This window comes from Tubulanus polymorphus, chromosome 2, assembly GCF_964204645.1.
Source record: "Tubulanus polymorphus chromosome 2, tnTubPoly1.2, whole genome shotgun sequence".
Lineage (NCBI taxonomy): Eukaryota > Metazoa > Nemertea > Palaeonemertea > Tubulaniformes > Tubulanidae > Tubulanus > Tubulanus polymorphus.
In genome coordinates, this window is record NC_134026.1 from 28,834,131 (window position 1) to 28,853,670 (window position 19,540).

At 39.1% G+C, this 19,540-nt stretch overlaps 2 protein-coding genes across 4 annotated transcripts; one reads left to right on the forward strand and one right to left on the reverse strand.

Annotated features, from left to right (window-relative positions):
* The first annotated feature begins 11,704 nt into the window (after nucleotides 1-11,704).
* Nucleotides 11,705-15,899, forward strand: LOC141900133 (sulfotransferase 1C4-like). Of its 3 annotated transcripts, none has more exons than XM_074786893.1 (3): nucleotides 11,705-11,840; nucleotides 13,286-13,508; nucleotides 14,999-15,899. In XM_074786893.1, the coding sequence occupies exons 2-3, from the start codon at nucleotides 13,286-13,288 to the stop codon at nucleotides 15,751-15,753; spliced, it is 978 nt and encodes a 325-aa protein (XP_074642994.1). In that variant the 5' UTR covers nucleotides 11,705-11,840; the 3' UTR covers nucleotides 15,754-15,899. The 3 variants fall into 3 exon arrangements, with proteins under 3 accessions (XP_074642994.1, XP_074642992.1, XP_074642993.1); XM_074786891.1 differs by lacking the exon at nucleotides 11,705-11,840 and adding an exon at nucleotides 11,908-12,070; XM_074786892.1 differs by lacking the exon at nucleotides 11,705-11,840 and adding an exon at nucleotides 12,178-12,227.
* Nucleotides 15,900-17,981: 2,082 nt separating this feature from the next.
* On the reverse strand, nucleotides 17,982-19,536 carry LOC141898519 (cilia- and flagella-associated protein 144-like). The gene is made up of 4 exons (XM_074784450.1): nucleotides 19,381-19,536; nucleotides 18,610-18,669; nucleotides 18,391-18,494; nucleotides 17,982-18,310 (listed from the first exon to the last, which is right to left on the reverse strand). The coding sequence occupies exons 1-4, from the start codon at nucleotides 19,505-19,507 to the stop codon at nucleotides 18,197-18,199; spliced, it is 405 nt and encodes a 134-aa protein (XP_074640551.1). The 5' UTR covers nucleotides 19,508-19,536; the 3' UTR covers nucleotides 17,982-18,196.
* Between the last annotated feature and the right edge of the window lie 4 nt (nucleotides 19,537-19,540).

Sequence of the window (19,540 nt, forward strand, 5' to 3'; positions counted from 1 at the left end):
GATCACGACGTTGCGATGAATGTTAGTTGATTCACAGTGATTCGTACCGGCTTCAATATCGCGTCATGTCAATACGCTTTTGCCATTTATCTTTCATAGGCCGTTTCTAGAAAGATGACTAAATAGAAAAGCGATATTCAACAGATCCAGTGGGATCAAAGCGAATCTATCGAATGTGGAAATAAAGCCATTCATTGTCAGAAACTGTGATGTTCTGAAATAAAACGATCGAATGATTACTTCTTTTTGTCCCCAAGCATACAGACGTATTCCATATTTACATCGAGCCGCACTCGATTGATGAAACTGATTTAGGAATTGTTTCCTACTCGGTAAAGAATGACGAATTGAGTGTTGATGTTTGTCTTGCCACCGTGAAAAATTGCGTGACCCCGAAACTTCAAATCAGTTGTTTCTCTCTCCGATAAAATAAGGCTCACCTAATCACCCAACAACTTATTCAGCGGACAATTTACGACAAGGAATAACGAAGTAGGATCGGCAGCGGGTGAAAGAATTATTCTACCGCAATCAGAACCGGGAAAAAGACAGGTGCACAAATGTTAGGTTCCGAAGAGATGTTAGATATCGGAATAATGGACGAAAGACTCGGGGAGTCTGTTGGAACAGTTTGCAACCACGGTGATTTTGAATTGTATCATCCCCTCAACTAAGAAGCCGAACAAGACCCGAGCTACAAAATATCCCACTGCGTTAATTGGGAGGACAGTAACAACTGACACACCCTGAGCTCCTAGAATATTTGTCAATATAGTAATAATTCAATTTTTCGTTTTCAGATTTTTAAGAATTTGTCACCATTTGTCCAAAAAAAGAATAGGTACGAATTGACAAATTCACATACGTGTATATATTATTGTGCAAACTGTATAACTTTCTACCCAAGCTGATTTCGCATCTTAATTCATCCCGGTGATGGAATTCATTAGAATTCAAAATGTTTGCAATTCTGAGAACTACGTTTTACATAGTATAACATAATGTTAAACTAAGCTTGATATACGAATAGATCCACATCGATTGGTACTTACTATTAGTCAAAATGAGCTGTCATCCTCATCGCTGTATGGATCGCCATGTCAAGTATAAGTTGTGTTAGTTTCAGAGTTCTAGATGAAATGCTCAAAGTGCAACACGTCACATCTGGCAGTGGATTTTAGAACCAGTTGCCGGGGAATTCGCTGTGCGTATAAATGATGAGTTTTACGTGACAACAGAGACCAATCAGTTGCTTTATCTTTGAGATCGCAGCTAAATAAACTTTTCTGTAGTTTAAGAATTGAAATGGCATTTACCTAAATCGACGTAACGAGGATATTCAGCATCTTCGAACTGTTAACCCATTTCAATAAGCAGGCATCAGTGAGTACTTGATATACCAATTAAACTAAGTTAGACTCTCAAGACTCCTAACGCGGAAATCGTTTGTTACAAGTTACGTGTTGGCGATTCGAAAACTACAACGATTCAAGACAGGTCTGGTTCAGCCAGCGTGGATATCTGCCAACACGATTCTTCAGTTTGCTCGTGTATACCCAATCGTACAAGTAAACTATCAGAATAACATTTAAAACTAACGACAACCGTGATAACAATTATCTCGTATTATCAGTACCTACTTGCTTCGTTATGATAGCTGCCTCCTTCGACATTTCAACTGCTGTGTTACGCACATCTCAGTTAACGCCACGTTAGAAACCGTCTAACGAGTAGAACTTCGCCCCTGTTCAAACCCTTTGCCCTTTAAAAAGTCTGGAATTCAGATGGTCTTATCCTGTAGTCGAAAACTATAGGTCGAATTGGTTCTTTGATATGTTCATCCTACGCTTGGGTATGTGCTTTGGGCATTTACCAGTGGGGCCCATAGGAAAATGAATCGTAAAGGTTGTATCACAGTCAAACATTTGAGTCAATGGAAAAAGATTGTCGCGAGTTAATTTTCAGATGTAGATTCGTTGTCGCTTTGTCACTGGCACCTGTTTTTGTTGACTTCAAAGCTAATGCCACAAATAAGGACCCACAATCTGAGTTCATCTAAAGGCTATCTAAACTCATTATCTAATAGCGCAGTAAGAAAAACTATTTCAATGCTCTGCTTGAAAACATCTTGCTGCGCCGCCAAAACCTACAACTATTTAAATGACGTTAATGGAATCAGATCCCCCACGACAAATAGATGTAATTTTCTGAACGTTTTTGTACTAGTAAAAATAACCGTCGAAATCCTAATGATCCGAAAATGAAAATAGGGAATCACTTTCGGGCACCAACAACATCTCATGGTAACTAATTACTCGAGTGCAAATATAACGCGTCAGCGAGAAATTTAATATCACTCTGAAAACAAATTCAGTAAACAGTATCATTATACGTGAAAAACGCCGCCATTTTATGCGTTATTTTGCGATGCTTGTTATCTGCAGAATTCTGTTAGAACGGAAACCTAACATTATGTGCCAATTAGAGCACCGCGTTGAAGTAGATGATGACTTACAAAGATCGCTTTAATTCTACGAAAATCAGTGACGTACGATTTTTAAGCACTTCTTTTAAGGTCTCTTCTTGTTTGCAATTATTTCTGTTTATACATGATTTACGCTATTTTCGGCAGATGAGGAATATAAGATAAAATGTAGATCATCTCGAATGAACAATCATGACGTGTCTCCAGTAGTAAACAGCAATGAGGTCCGTCTCTCCTCAATCTTATACAATACGCGGCACAGGAATTCATCATAGCGAATCAGTTATTTTTATTTCCTCATTAACAAATAAAATATCTGATATACCTCGAATTATCGACGGCCTTATATCAATATTATCGACGTTTATGTTTTTCGCGAGGCATATGGATAGAAATAATGTAATATTCGGTGAAACAATTAGCAAATTGAAAATATTTCACGGTTGAATCGAGCGCTTGCAAATCTCTGGATAATTACATTCGACATCAAACCGAGGAAAAATGTTCTAGTAGGTGATCGACGATCGCGTTATCTGTGCACAGTTCCATCGATCGGTAGCCTGAATTTACTCAGTCTTACTCAGAGGTAGAAGAGTTAAATCTCTCAGACAATATAATAAACTCGCGCGGTGAAAAATAGAATTACCAGGCGTCATTTCTCAGCTGAAAGCTCAATACGTAATTTCCTGTAAACTATTGAAAGGAAATTTGAAGGAGGTTTGAATAGTACGAAAAAAATGAATAAATACTTGTAAATGTGTGAATTTCAAGTCACCAGTTCTGTTGTTGATCTGTGTGATCTGGCCGATCATGCCACATATGAACTGAGATGATCTCGGATTGGACCATTATCTCATCTCATAAGATGGATTTGATTCAAATAATCGATGCCTTTATTTCGATCTTCACAAGTATTGTCAGATATAGACAGATTTAACCTAAGGCTTTTCGCAATGGGTTTATTAGTTTAAGACATTCCAATATACTTATATGCGTCCAGATATGAACGTGGGTTGACTACCATTGGTCTACTGATGATAATCTTAGCCTAGAGCGTTAGGCATCAAATTTTGACAGATAAAGGAGAGAAGAAAATGATCTCGCGGATCAGAATTTAATATGGCTCATTTTCTCCTCGCGTACAAAGGTTGTTTATATGAGGATTAGACTTCAGTCATCATTGTTTTGTACTTTCATTCAGATTATATGAATTTCCATCGATATTTTCCCCGGTAGTCAATGCATACAAACGTACGTACAAACTATCAATTTAAATCTCTCTTTTTTCTCTTTTTCCAACAACCTGCTGAGCGCCACGCAGGGCATTATTAGCGGGTTCGATCACCAATTGGAAAGAGACCATAGAAGAACTTCTCAATCAATTTAATATCAATTACTCCCCATAAGCCTATAAAGAGAAGGTCGGCTTGCTCTTGAGGAGAATTAACCGCAACAGGTTGTTTCTAACTCATATAGTTGACAGGTTAGCCAATATAATTACATACACATCAGAAGAATGCCACGAACATGACCGCTAGTTAATGATGTTTGATATTTACCTACAACACCTGGGTTCGTGCGTTACCTACTGGTGGCCATATCACAAATTGCAGTATATATGCATGTACATCATCGCCGCTAGGAAACTGTAAGAATCTATCATTTATACGAACGTGTGTTTACCCGAACTATCTGAAGAATCCTGACAAATTAGCTAATATATAGAACCTGCACGATGTTCTTGACTCACTCTCTCTCTCTCGAGTATCGGTTCATGCCTGGCCATTCACAAACCCATCACTAATATTACGAAGCTTATATCCTAAGGTGAGGTGACCTGGTCAGGTGTCTCGTCACTCTTCTCTTAATATATCTCTCACACGAAATATCATCCCCGTTTGATTTTTTATCATCGTTTATTTATTCCATTTTCTAAACATTTGGCTACTAGTTGATTCTCTAATGAAAAATATACAATGTGGATGTTGTAGATTCGTTTCTAGACCCTATCCAGTGGATCGATGTAACGACTCGTGATTAAGTATCATGACTTTAACACGCTCTCCGCGAAATCGCGAGGGAATTAATAATTAATTGAAACTTTGAAATAGATCTACATTACTCAATGGCAGGATAAGACATCACTGAAATTCAACTATCCTACAAACCATCGCTATGGATTTCGTAAAGCGCCATAAACACGCTTCCAATTAAGGAACCACACGAGGCTACTGTCAAATAGGATGATCTCTCAGCGTATGAGAAAGAGGATAAATCTTCAGACGCTACTCAAAGAACATATAAATGTTATTTTTGTGAAAAACGTCTAGTAATTTATCACCCAGCGCTCAATAAATCTGTGTATCTTATTGTTTCATATCAAGGGAATTGCAACTGGCGCAACTAAACAAAATAATGCATGGCCTATGTGCACTAGACAAATATTCCCGACGTCTCGCTTTTTGCGAAAATACCTCAATCACTACTATTTAAATCCCTGCGTGACAAATTTCACTAATTTGTGTAACGATATCTCATGAGAGGGTATTCGAGTAATTTCGTTGTGAAACTCAGACGTCCATTTAGTTTTCGCTGTTCTGCGAAAAGAATCATTATATTAATGTCTCTTATTTTTCACACTCACAGGCATTGAAAAATGAAGCGAAACAGCAACAAAACACGGACGTTCAGCAGGCGCAGTTTATTATGGCTTAGAGAATGCGGTAAAAATCCAATTGCGGTGCCCATCTTGTCCGGATGAAGCAAAGAACATAAAAACAAAAACATGTCATCTATAAACGAATCCGGAAATTAGAAGATCAGAGCAGAAAATGGAAAAGCGAATTGATTTTGACTGACTATAACAACAATCAGTCGGTAAAAAAAACAAGAAAAAACATTATATCGGCACTAAACCATTTCTGAATCAATTTGGATGTCAGGCAGATTTTGACGCTTATCTACTGAATTTTGTAACGCAAATCCAAAGCATTATGTCGTCTCTATTTTATCTAAGCTATAAAAATGATTATTAATAGAACTGCCGAGAGAGTTAATGAAGTTTAATATTCTCCGTTGTGATCATTTGAAGAAATAGGATCTAATCCGTTGAAAGCATTTTTCCCACGGGTTCGAGATAGAAAGAATTAGTTAAAGACTCATAGGAATTCGGTCTTCTAGATTGATTTAATCTATCGCTTTTAACCGTTACAAAACTGCGTCGAGTGTCGTGGCGGTTGGAAGATAAACTGTGGCACGAACGAGATTTCAAGAATCTCAATTTGAAGGCCAGGATTTCCTCTCGAGCATACGTACAATAGTTATGTACTCTTGTTTCAAAATCTTGCAAGAGACGAGGGAATGCAAGGGCCTTGATTAAATCAACATCACAATTGTATCATACTTAATACAAGTAAACAGTCACGTGATTCAGAGATACGTCGCATGAATAACTAATCGAATCGTTCGGGCGACATGAAGAACCCGGATATTGAATAAAAACAACGTAGCCCAGTAATTTGATAGATCTTACTCCACAAGCACAGAAATCGACTCCCGTATTAGATGTATCGGATGTATAAAGTGGATCTCAATATCAATTTATCACTTCAGTTGTTCTTCGGAAATATAGAGACACGGTCAACTGACTCGACCAACACAAATTATATCATTACGTAGCGCATTACTAGAACTAATGGAATTCAATTAATGTATTTGGACAAAAAGGGGCAGCATTAAGTATTATTTTGTATATATTCGCTTGGAAATGCGTTTTCGTGTCGGGGAAATGTAATGCATCGACTGCTCTGTGATTTAGTACGTACTCATGAATTTCAAATGAGTCCAATCACTGGCGTCGAAAGATCACAGATTTATCATCACTATTTGGTTTGGTCGAGTCGATGTTTTTATGATTTATTAGTTGAAATGTTGGTGGCTTTGCTGTGTTTGGTCATATCAACTGTACATATCGTCGGAGAATATCGAAAAATTATTCACAAGCCTTGAACTAGTTGTTACACATGAACCTAATGCGGAGGCGATTCGTGGCGCAAAATTCTGATTTCGGTCACTGCATGACGAGTGTTATACATATCTGAATTAATAACTCGGGTAAGGTATTTTAGAATTGAGAAGTGAAAAGTGAAGAGGCGTATTCAGGTGCCGAGGTATCGCCCTGGACCGAAAAAAACAAGTTAAAATTACCTTCACCCACGACGGGGAAGAAAATGCTACGCAACAATTCACGTATGAAGATTACTGACTGAAATAGACTCCATGAGCAACAGGTTTTACAAATGTGTTTTATTTTAAAACACGAAGTCTAACCACGGCAGATTTTAACCACTAACTCTGTTCATATATTTCAAACTGGCGTGTATTATAGCGAGTACCTTTCCGCGCTCTCTTTGCACGCGCTCTCTCTCTCTCTCTCTCTGCGCTCTTTCTGCGATCTCGATTATGAACAAAAAGTTTCAAAAGTTATTAGGTTCGGTGCGATACAATTTATGTTTTACGTAAGACGAGCATTGAGTTTTCATTCTCAGAATTTCATCAAAAGCCGGGCAAGAAAATACCTCTTCCAGACGCAGAAGAAAAAAAAACCAGACACTGTTGATAATTTCTCAGATACTCTCACCAATAACTATCATTCTGCCAGACATTCTGATATACATGTATATATAGATATATCGAAAACATATCTATCATTCTATCAATTAGCACGAAGATTGATGAATGAAATACAGGCAGTTTACGTGTGTGTCAGCATAAGAACATTGCTGGTGCCGAAAGAAGAGTGTCACCAAGACATAAAGAAGTAACATTAATCATAGTTCGCGCTGTACAACCTGTGTTACATCGCATAATCAAAAAATAAATATGAAACGTTTAGGCGACATAGCTCTAACTCATGACGGAGGTCGTGGACAAACAGGAAACAATTTTAGCCACTACGTGTTTCCTCTGACAGTGCCGTATTTACTCTGATCAGCGCTCAATTCGTTCAGCAAAACATTTTCAGTGATTTGTGCGTCACTTAATTCCCCCCGATACAGCATGATACAGTGACGCTAAAACGTCACGTCTTAACAGTGGGCTAGCAAAAATAGGACCTTACAGTTTTTCGAAAAACGTTACCGGCCTTTATTCAAGTAGCCACTGTCCGTGCTAATCGGGAAATACATATACGAGCGACAAGTGCGTTACGAGTTCCGATGTTTTCTGTGAAAGAAACTTTTTTAGACAACGGAGTCCTCGTTTGATTCTCAGTCCATTTCTTGATTTGGCGTACTTAACTTTTATAACCTTATAACCTACACTAACACCCCTCCTCTAAGAGAGACTGGCATCATGAAAATATAAAAACTACCCCCATACGGCCCATCCCCCGCAACAACTTTCCATTCAATTTGGATAATTAACGATGGCCATGAGATTAGTTTCTTTTTGATAAAAAAGTCATTGATCCATTTGAAACTGTGCATTCCCCCGTGACTTTGGTGGTAATGTGGACTGTCGATATTGGCACGGATCAAATATAGCTAATGGACTTGTCTACGAAAGAAAGACCAAGTTGGTTATCAGTCTCCATCGAGGATCTATGGTGGCTGATAAGGGCCATAGCGTAAAATTCCTGGTATGTAAATGAGGGCGCCAGAACGCCAGAACGCCAAAACGAAAAAAACCGTCCAATTTTCTCTAAAAGTTCGTTTTGGCGCGCCAAAACAAAGAAAATTCCGTTTTGGCGCCCCCGCCAAAACGAACTTTCATTTTGGCGCCCCCGCCAAAACGAACTTTCGTTTTGGCGCCCCCGCCAAAACAACGAAAAACGTCCAATTTTCTCTAAAAGTTCGTTTTGGCGCGCCAAAACAAAGAAAATTCCGTTTTGGCGCCCCCGCCAAAACGAACTTTCATTTTGGCGCCCCCGCCAAAACGAACTTTCGTTTTGGCGCCCCCGCCAAAACAACGAAAAACGTCGAAATTTCTCTAAAAGTTCGTTTTGGCGCGCCAAAACAACGAATATTCCGTTTTGGCGCCCCCGCCAAAACGAACTTTCATTTTGGCGCCCCCGCCAAAACGAACTTTCGTTTTGGCGCCCCCGCCAAAACAACGAAAAACGTCGAAATTTCTCTAAAAGTTCGTTTTGGCGCGCCAAAACAACGAATATTCCGTTTTGGCGCCCCCGCCAAAACGAACTTTCATTTTGGCGCCCCCGCCAAAACGAACTTTCGTTTTGGCGCCCCCGCCAAAACAACGAAAAACGTCCAATTTTCTCTGAAAGTTCGTTTTGGCGCGCCAAAACAACGAATATCCCGTTTTGGCGCCCCCGCCAAAACGAACTTTCGTTTTGGCGCCCCCGCCAATACGAACTTTAAACCACGTAAAATAATTCTATATATACGTAAAATATTTTCATTTATGCAAATTTATGCAAATTACACACAAGATCAACGCGCCAATTTGAAAAATAATTTTACTGTGGTTGAATGCTTGTTTTGGCGGGGGCGCCAAAACGGAAATAACCGCGCCAAAACGAACTTTTCTTTGTTTTGGCGCGCCAAAACGAACTTTCAGAGAAATTTCGACGTTTTTCGTTGTTTTGGCGGGGGCGCCAAAACGAAAGTTCGTTTTGGCGGGGGCGCCAAAATGAAAGTTCGTTTTGGCGGGGGCGCCAAAACGGATTTTTCTTTGTTTTGGCGCGCCAAAACGAACTTTTAGAGAAAATTGGACGTTTTTCGTTGTTTTGGCGGGGGCGCCAAAACGAAAGTTCGTTTTGGCGGGGGCGCCAAAATGAAAGTTCGTTTTGGCGGGGGCGCCAAAACGGAATTTTCTTTGTTTTGGCGCGCCAAAACGAACTTTTAGAGAAAATTGGACGTTTTTCGTTGTTTTGGCGGGGGCGCCAAAACGAAAGTTCGTTTTGGCGGGGGCGCCAAAATGAAAGTTCGTTTTGGCGGGGGCGCCAAAACGGAATTTTCTTTGTTTTGGCGCGCCAAAACGAACTTTTAGAGAAAATTGGACGTTTTTCGTTGTTTTGGCGGGGGCGCCAAAACGAAAGTTCGTTTTGGCGGGGGCGCCAAAATGAAAGTTCGTTTTGGCGGGGGCGCCAAAACGGAATATTCGTTGTTTTGGCGCGCCAAAACGAACTTTTAGAGAAAATTGGACGTTTTTCGTTGTTTTGGCGGGGGCGCCAAAACGAAAGTTCGTTTTGGCGGGGGCGCCAAAATGAAAGTTCGTTTTGGCGGGGGCGCCAAAACGGAATATTCGTTGTTTTGGCGCGCCAAAACGAACTTTTAGAGAAAATTGGACGTTTTTTTTCGTTTTGGCGTTCTGGCGTTCTGGCGCCCTCATTTACATACCAGGAATTTTACGCTATGGCCCTTATCAGCCACCATAAGGATCAGAAAAAAACCCAACTTGAATATGCAGTTGGCCAAATGTGCGTATGAGGAGACGGGGCCTTCTTTCTTAATGCACAGTATATATGGTTATATATATATATATCTTCGACTTGTAAATGTGTGCTGACAAGGAATGACCAAAAGACGTCAGAAAACTATTGAACTGATTATTCTTCTGAATCAGCGCAAATTAAGCGCAAACATCAGTCATTGGTATATCAAGTATATGCCGATACGAATCGAGAGAACCGTGAAATTAATCGAAAAAACCCCACGTCTATTGATAACGACTGCACTGCGGATAGCGAATTATCCACCTCAACAATTTTATCGTCGGATAAACGACAAGGAATGATTGTCATCAACAACAAATGGACGTCCGCGTGATTTATGCGTTAGGATCGAGGAATCAGTCTTTCCCGCGATTATGAAATAAACATTCGTGAAAATCGCAACTTTTTCAATAGTTGACGAAGATACGGAAGAAAGTACAAAATTGAAGAAAAATTAATAAGTGTAACCTAAAAATGACTTACGATATGAGAACTTTTAACAACTGGTGGTGTATATCCATCATCAGAGAAGAGAAATTGAGTGAGACCCGGTGTTTTAGTGGTTGCGATCGTAGTTCATCGACGCAAGTTGTTTTCGTCGGTAGTTGTTCGGCTCACTACGCGGAGTAATACGCCTTGATTCTGGAAGTCCAATAAGTCATTCAATCATCTCCTATATAAGACGGAGGTACGAGTCAGGTGGTATATTCAGGGTTACTGGGGAAGGCATACCGCTTTGCGGCGTATTTTAAATGTATCTTTCTGTTCAAGCAGAGCGTTAGTTCAAGATTTGAAGATCGGCAACAGCTCGGCTATCGGTTAAAAACGATCGGTTTGTGGTCCGCAATTTTCTTACAAAATTGACTTTAATAACGGTCTTCATTTTTTAAATTATTTTATGATCAATGCCTTCGTATTATCTGACCGAAATTTATATAGTATATCTACACATCACACTTTCCAACTATTCAATGAATTACTCTAAGTCTACGAATTCTTCTCGATCTCGGATATCTTTCCAAAAAAGAAATAAAGCCGCGATGGTCGGATCGATATGATATGTATATATAAAGTCCTGGGAGGAATGAAAACTATTACCTTCTCATTTATTCCGCGTGTAATGGTAAACAGAATGGAAACTATGTCCGGAAATGATTGGATGAACATCTCAAGAGACCTAAGTTCATGAAATACAGGATAGATCGTGATTATGTTACTGCGGATAACGTAAATACTGATACTAACTACCGTTTCAGATTTTGAATAATGCCTATCTATTCCTATAGATGGCGAATACTCCCCTGATGGCAGCAACGTCCACTTCGCGAAAAAATACTTTTCCGCTTAGCCTTTCTCCCTTTTTCATAGCTAACCTGAGAACTGCGGTCAAACAGTAGGAACAATATTCACCAAGCTGTAAATGTTTTTGGAGTGAACAATTGGAACAGAATTGCGTTTATATTCTACTATGAATAGAAATGAAATTCGGGCTCCGCGAGATGTGAACACGTGCCTCGCGTTTAGTGTGTGGCCATCTGCCTACCATCATAGACCGATTCGACAGTTTTCTAATAAAAATCTTAACCTTAATGATAATAATAACAATGTTGTTTATTATGAGGGAAAACTGACTTAGGATCTTGTCCAAAATCCATTTCAAGTTCTTGGTTCAGTATTGCGTACTCTTATACTAAAATAAAACATAACTGCCAGCATATGTTGTATTGAGTTATTGTAGGGTACTTCGCAGCTGACTATAGCGCGGTATCAACAACGAGTGTTAGTGCGTGTATAACATAGGATCCAACTTTCCAATAACACCGGGACATTCATTATTGTACTAGCCCAAATTTCGAGGATTCTTGGTGGCTACTATTTCGTCTACCGCATTGAGAATTATTGGTAAGTTAACAGCTGCTGTAGTCGTCGTTATCCAAACGGCAATTGAATGGGTTAATCCGAACCTTGTTTATAACGGAAGGGAATCGTTACTCTCAGTGCGCTGTGCTAACAGTAATTTGCTCTTCGAAGGCCGTACCGCTGTGACATTCAATTGTTCAGAAACTGTCTTGGTAGATGTACAGCAAGTAGACTGATCACTTGTGGATTTCATATATCGAATTTGTAACAAGGTAAATAGTAGATATGTTAGTGTAAATAAAGATGAACTTGAAATCTATAAGCGATTGATAATATTATAGATAAATCAATAAAAGTGTAAAAACCAGTCGTATAAATGTAATAGAGTAACTCAAATTTGTACACGATACCGGCGCGGTAAGCTCAGTGGTAAGTAATCCTCATAAGATTTATTGCAACCTGGACGGTTCTGAAGAATAAATATGATGATTATATTACAAAGAATCTTTCTTCGAATATAAAGAAAATTTCTATGAATTTGTGAGAAAAGGGTTGATAGATTTCTTTTAAGAAGAGCACTTTCGTTCTGTGGTTGTGGTTTTTTGTGTTCGATTTTCGATGTTGGAATATTTTGTCGAATAAGACGAATTTAGACAAACGAACCAATCGTAGATGCATGGTTTGAGGTTAAGGAAATACATTTTTCTTTGTTTCTCTTCAATCGTTCGGATAATCCCCGCTCATAGGATTCACTGAGAATGCGCACTCATATGACTTCGTCTAATCGTGAGGAAGATCTCGCATGTTAACTAATGTAATCAAATTAAGTTTTCAGTTCTACGTGAATTGTGTCGTTATTATAATTCCACATCACCAATATAGGTCAAATTAATTTATCAGTAATCTATTATATGGTATTCATTATCCCAAGAATAAGAACAATACGGTGTTTCGGTGCAACTGATTTCTGAATAAATTATATCAAATTAGGCTAAAAAAAATTGATACCTTGTTTCCCCGCTCTGGTGAGCTTAAATGTTGACCCGGCCGGCCGCCTATCTACCCTATACATAACTTTTTTTTAAATCGTGATCAATTTTACCATAACAGACCCGGCCGGTATAGAAATGAACTGTTTATAAATTTTATCATATTTGACAAAAATGACCCGGCCGCTGCGGAGAAACAAGGTATCATTTTTGTTTAGCCTTACATCTGATTTTGGTATAACCTTCGGCCCAAGGTATCAAAAGACCACAGTGCAGGTAGTAGTACGTAACAGATGTGTGCAGATATGTAGCATATTTTATGTAAATTGTAAGCGAAACATTAATAAAGAGACTGTGATACATAAACAATCGAATGAATTAAAGCAGTTTGAAGAGCTAGTTTCCCGCAATCGATAGCGGTCAGAGCACCATCATCATCACGACAGTCAGTTAAGAATATTATTTCACCGGTTTCATATATGTGTTTCGTGTTTTTAGATGGCGAGTGAAGTTCCAATCGCTAAAAGTTGTCCGAAATGCGACCTTCCCGACCCACTGAAACGTAACAAAAGCGTTGATGTATCTTCCTATGAGCTTCCAGGAGCTTACACTTATGAGGGTGTGCCATTAGCATATTTCACTAAGGTGGAACACATCGAGAAAATCAGAAACCTTCATCTTAGAGAAGATGATGTAATCGTTGCTTCGTATCCAAAAACAGGTAATTTTTCCCGAGTTTTTCAAAGAATGTTCGGTTAAATGACATTTTGATTTATCATAGTCAATTTTTCAGAAAATGCCAGTTTTATTTTTTTTTCTCCATTATGATAATAGTGGTTGCTGTATGTGTAGATGTTGGCGTTATCCTCAGTTGATTGCGTTGGTAATCCCCCATCAGCGCTATCACTTAACCGTGCCCAACTAAAAAACATTGATCCCTGTACGCACGCTCACGAATTCCATCCATCATCGCGGATTAAAGGGTGATGTAAGAATAGCGGCCCTGGAAAAGACAATTTACGTAAATCAAACGTAGACTAACAAATCTGTAGTGGATTTATACAATGTACGTCACTGAGTCGGGATGGGGTTTTGGGATCGGGATTCGATCCTTGTTTTGGTTCCGATCGTACTTTCACTATTCGATCCTGGTGGGTCTGTGTGAAATGGAATTTCAATTCGTGACAAGATCTGAGATTAAAGAGTCATAATTTGCCATATGCATATATGTATTGTTAGATGGTGATGATGCTCCTCGTGTATCTCCTCGATTCTCGCGCATCTCTTCGATATTCTTCTCGATACGCCGCATATCAAGGCAATTACAGATAGCTGTCAGTGTGACAAGTCTTCTGGAAGCCTACGGGGAACATCGTATTGACAAACCAGTGCAAATAGAATGAGAATCACGTCGCATCCAATTCCACATGTTACCGTATCGAATACACCTTCACATCTTGGCAATTTTCAGCCTGTAAAGAATCCCATACATCCAAACGTTTTTAAAGGTTATTTTGTATGAGAAGCATCATGCGATTTAACTACACGAGTCGGTGAAGCGATTATTTCCACCATCGGACGTGTTTTATAAAAACCCCGATATCAGATTAGTTCACTAAAACTTCCTATTACATGTCCATGGTATACATAAAATAGGCCTCGCGCAGTTAAAGCGCTTAATCATCGTTATTGGTCACGAGTAGTCACGAGATTGTCAAGTAATCATAATGACACAGATAGTCGCTCAGTTCTAAAAGTGAGATATATTGATATATTACAATATATACCGGTTGTAATCATGATTACAGGCAATCTATCAACTTAGTCCTGTGATATTGATATGTTGAGGCGCAACCAGTGGAAAATGTCTTATAGTCGTTACTACCTGAATGAACAGTTCTGCGCGGTTATGGCTGTCCCCAAAAGGTGTCCAAGGTCTAGTGGAGGGGTTTGTGAAGTTTGGGGTAGTTTGGGTGTGTGGACATGCTTCTTCTTCCTGCTTAATTCCTGAAATAATTCACATTTCAAGATAATGCATGGAATAACAGATCAAGTGAATGAAAAAAAAAACATTATTTCGCATGACTTGATATCCGATGTCTTAAATTACACCTTTCCAATGTGGACGTGGGGGAGGTGGGTCAAAATGTTAGCAATTTTGTGTGGACGTCTTTTATGGACAGCCCCTGACGTATTTCTTTTATTTTGTAGGTACCACATTGACGCAAGAGATCACGTGGTTGATTCGAAACAATGCCGATACTGAAGCAGCGAGCAAGAGTTACAACTACGTCAGAGTACCCTATCTGGAAAACTGTTTTCCACCAGAAAGTGATGGTATCCTTCTACTGGAACAGCTCACGCCTCCTAGACATCTTAAAACCCATTTACCGTGGCATCTGTGTCCTCAGAAGTCCATTATAGATGGCAAGCATACGAAGGCCATTTATGTAATGAGAAATCCGAAGGATGCTCTGGTGTCTTATTACTATTTCTACTGTTCGTGCGCTTCATTCGGTCAGTTCCCAGGAACCTGGAGCGACTTTTTCGAGTTGTTCTTGATGGACAAATTGTGTTATGGGAACATTTTAGATCACTACGTTGGCTGGTGGGCGATGCGCGATAATCCGAATATTCTCCTGTTGAAATATGAAGATATCCTGAAAGACCATGCCGGGCAGATTCGGCATATCGGAAAATTTCTTGGGTATGATCTATCTGACGATACAGTAGAAACAATCAGAAATTTCACTACATTCAAGAAAATGAGCAAGAATCCGATGACGAACTACACCAGTATACCCGAAGATATAGATACAAGCATTGTACCATTTATGAGAAAAGGCCAAGTCGGAGATTGGAAGAATCATTTTACAGTAGCGCAGAATGAACTGATGGATATGATCATTAATAAGAAATTAGCCGGGACAGGGCTCACTTTTGAGTACGATTCCACGAACAACTAATGCTTTATCAAAATGAATATCTTACTTTTTAGGTTTCGTGGTTACTTAAATGTATGTATCTGCATCGTGTATTGTATTAAGAGTTAATTTATACCATTTGATTTCGCGGCTTTAAGAATGTATGTGAAACTAATGTGCTTATGTATACCCAATATACAATATATACTATATATACTTATGTACTCGACTGTTCAGTTTTTTCGGGACCCTGCATATATATTCCATATTGAGACATTACTTTTTTCTTCATATCTGAGACTTACAGCAATCGAATCGAATTTCAAAATCTTGACCGTGGAATTTCATGATTGCGTAACCTTTTATCGATACTCGTCTTGTCGGCTGTGATCGGAGAAACGCTCCCATCTCCAAAATACATACAAATGACCTCTGAGGTCTGGCATGTTTCGCATGTCTGTCGACAGGTCCCGTCTTTAGCTCCGCCCCTTGATGGAAAACGCGCAGCGCATGGAGATACAAGATCCAGTATCAGAGCAGATCTTATCGGTCGCTAACGATGGAATTACCGACTCCAAATTGGGATGATTTTCACAAAAATGGAATAACATCGGATCTTGATCGGATGGATTGGCTACTTGTAAAAAGGCGAATGCGAGCACATGAATGTCAACGAAGTGGCTGGCAAATATTGGATCCACTTTCGACTTCACTGCCTTCAAAATCAAAGAAATATAAAACTTTATGGAGCGAAGGGGAGGAAGAGATTCATACACGTTGTTCTGATTCGGCGTCGCCACCACCAACCATAAAAGGTCACGCAAAGAAAACGTGCCCCTTAAAAGTACCAGATGTAATTGCAGTCCAGAAAAAGAAGGTACATAAGATATAGCCAATGAAGGCCGACTATTAAATTGCCGAGAGTGAAATGACAGTTATTTTCTCCCTCATTTCAGTTTAAGGGAAATTTCACGGGTTGCCGATTTTGCCGTAATAATGGTGAATTAGAGTCTGTGTGGAAGTCACATAATTTGAAGGATTGGAATGGCAATTGCACGTGTCCTATCTTGAGAAAATACGTCTGTCCTTTATGTAAATTAACAGGTTCGTTTGGAATTATGCACAAATCTGCGTAAGTTTGGCCCTTTTAATAATGGTAAATGAAGAAGCGTATATCTTCAACTGACCAGGGGCGGATCTAGGTAATTTGGAAGACTGGGATCCTGGAAGAACAAAGGAGGCATTTCTCCGATAAAGCAGCCAAGTCAAAGACTGCCAATGCGTTGACAGCGTGGTCCCGTCCTCAGATATTTTCGAAGAAACATCCTGGCAACAATTTCTGAGAGGATGAATGTCAAACGTATAAGTTTTACCGATCTCTGTCTTGATGAAAAGGGAAAGTAAGGGTGTGGACCCCGAGACCACCCCTAAATCCTCATAACTGTTGACAAAATTCTTAACGTTCGAAAGATATATTGTATTTCAAGTACCAGTTAGTTCTATGTATATATTTTGCTAATTTAATTTTCTAGGGGATGAGGCTCACACTACCTCGTACTGTAAGACAAAAAAGGTCGCGTCTCTGAAAGAAATATATCATTCCAAATTTAACAGCGCTGGCAAGAAAGGATAGGCGAGCAGTGCGTTACACATCTGGAAAGTTTAGATCACGTTTTAGAATTGACGGCAGCCGATCCTTATGATTATCAGCTATGGAAAATTAATTTCGATTTTTCATAAAGAATAAGCTACATTTTGATTTAAAGACCTCATATTTTATATAACGTATCTTTAATATAACATATAAATATATATATACATGTCCCACAAAACTGGGTCAATCTAATCTGTTGAATGTTAATACTTTGCGCGCGGTGTGTGTGATGTTGTGTGTGCTGGTCTGTCATCACTGCACCTGTGCATCTGCCGATTAACGGCACATTACATGCCCTATTAAGAAACATCTCAGGGTATGGAATAAGCATGAACGTTCTATACTATATTTGATATTTTATAAAAATGTTTTACATTCCCTACTTTTATTTAGCTAATAAAGATTTATGTACATGCAAAAGGTATTTCTGAAGTTCAGCAGATTTATGACCAGTTGAAAGCGGACGAGGATGTTATTCGAGTTCGAAATGTTCCGGTCAATGGTAAGAGGGTGATGAATATTCTATTCAGACTTTTTTCTAGAATCTTCGACGTGTGTTGGATTTAGGCATCGCATGGGTGAGACACAAAATAACGACAGTAAGACATTCTGCATTGTAATAATTTATTCAATCGACACTACACGCGACAGTTATACACATAATATACATGAAAATTAAAAGTGAATCAATAATTGAAATGGACAGATAGGAAACGAACTCGGTGAATGTAAAAACATGTTGTGATCCACTCTCGCCTATTTGGACCGATTCACTGAGCAAAATAAAACTTCTCCATATCATATATCACAGATAGAAAAGAATATCCGAAACTAGTTCAAGTTTTCGGTTTGTTCCTTGTATTTCCAAGCTTCGCTCATAAACTTGGTTATTTGTGTATTATGTCTATGAAAATATAAACGCCGATCGGATCTGTCGACTGGCAGCTGAAAAAAGAGACATTAAATTTCACTACGAGGATCTAACAATGATTGAGAAAATTGATGAATTAACGAATGAAACTCACCAGAGGAGTTGAGATCCAACCACAAACCTGAGCTTCAGTCTGGGGCATCGTAAACTTCTTAACAGGTTCTTGACGCGCTCTTCGAATGACTTTTAAAAAGTGATCTACAAATACAGCGGAGCAAGGAAGTGGATGACAGAGCATGTTCGTGTGCTATCGGGGAATAGCCATAACCTTGAATGTTGAATTTCATGAAATAACAATTAATTGAATGCTTACCATCTTCTTCTCCTTCTTCTGAATCATGCTTTGAATTTGGTTTGCCAGTTATGGTGTGCACTGAAAATATCAAATTTAAATTTATAAGTGTGTGCAATGATGGCGTGTTATATTCTGCCAGGGCCTGCCAACTCGATAATCTCCGGGATCAATTTCACGAAGAAGTGTAATTTAAGAGTCCATTTCATTTCTTTATTGATTTAGTTTTAAGGCCTCAATCGATCTAAGAATTAATCCTTTTTGCGAAGCTGGATACAAAGCAAAAAAGGATTAGCCTAACTAAAAATTGGGTTTGGAACATTTTGGTCACAAAGTCAGAGGGTCTCGTCCCTCAGGCTCAGAGGTAGCTCCTGTAAAAACGATATGTTAATCCTGTGTCGTTATCTTTAGAAACAGGATTAACATAAAATCATTTTTACATCCTAAATCCTACTAGGCTACACACAACTCAGACTGGCTGATTATATTAATTAGCGGGGTTTCATTTAGCCGGCGATACATCCCTTTTTGGTACGAGCCTGGGCTCTGCCCTCTATCAAGGCTAACTTGTGACATGTGTCCATGCCATGTGGGTCACTCACAGCATCATCATCATCATTTGACGGATCTTTAGAAGGCTTTTCAGCCTATTTTTATCCGTTTCGGTGTCTCACTTTGCCGTAAGACTAAAAAAATACACACGGACGGACAGTTTCAGTAACCCAGCCTTCGCGTTTGGAATAAGATAAGTCATACTACACGAAAGAAACATCATAATTCTATATTACTTACTTTTTCCGAAAGGATTGATACTGTAGTTTGTGTAGATCTTCTGATGTTTAGTCTCTTTATCAATCGTTTCACAAAGAATAGCATTTTGATGAACAAAATTCAGCGGATCTTTCTCCTTGGCCGCCATGTTGTTTATTGTTTCCTTGTTGCTAGGGCCGAT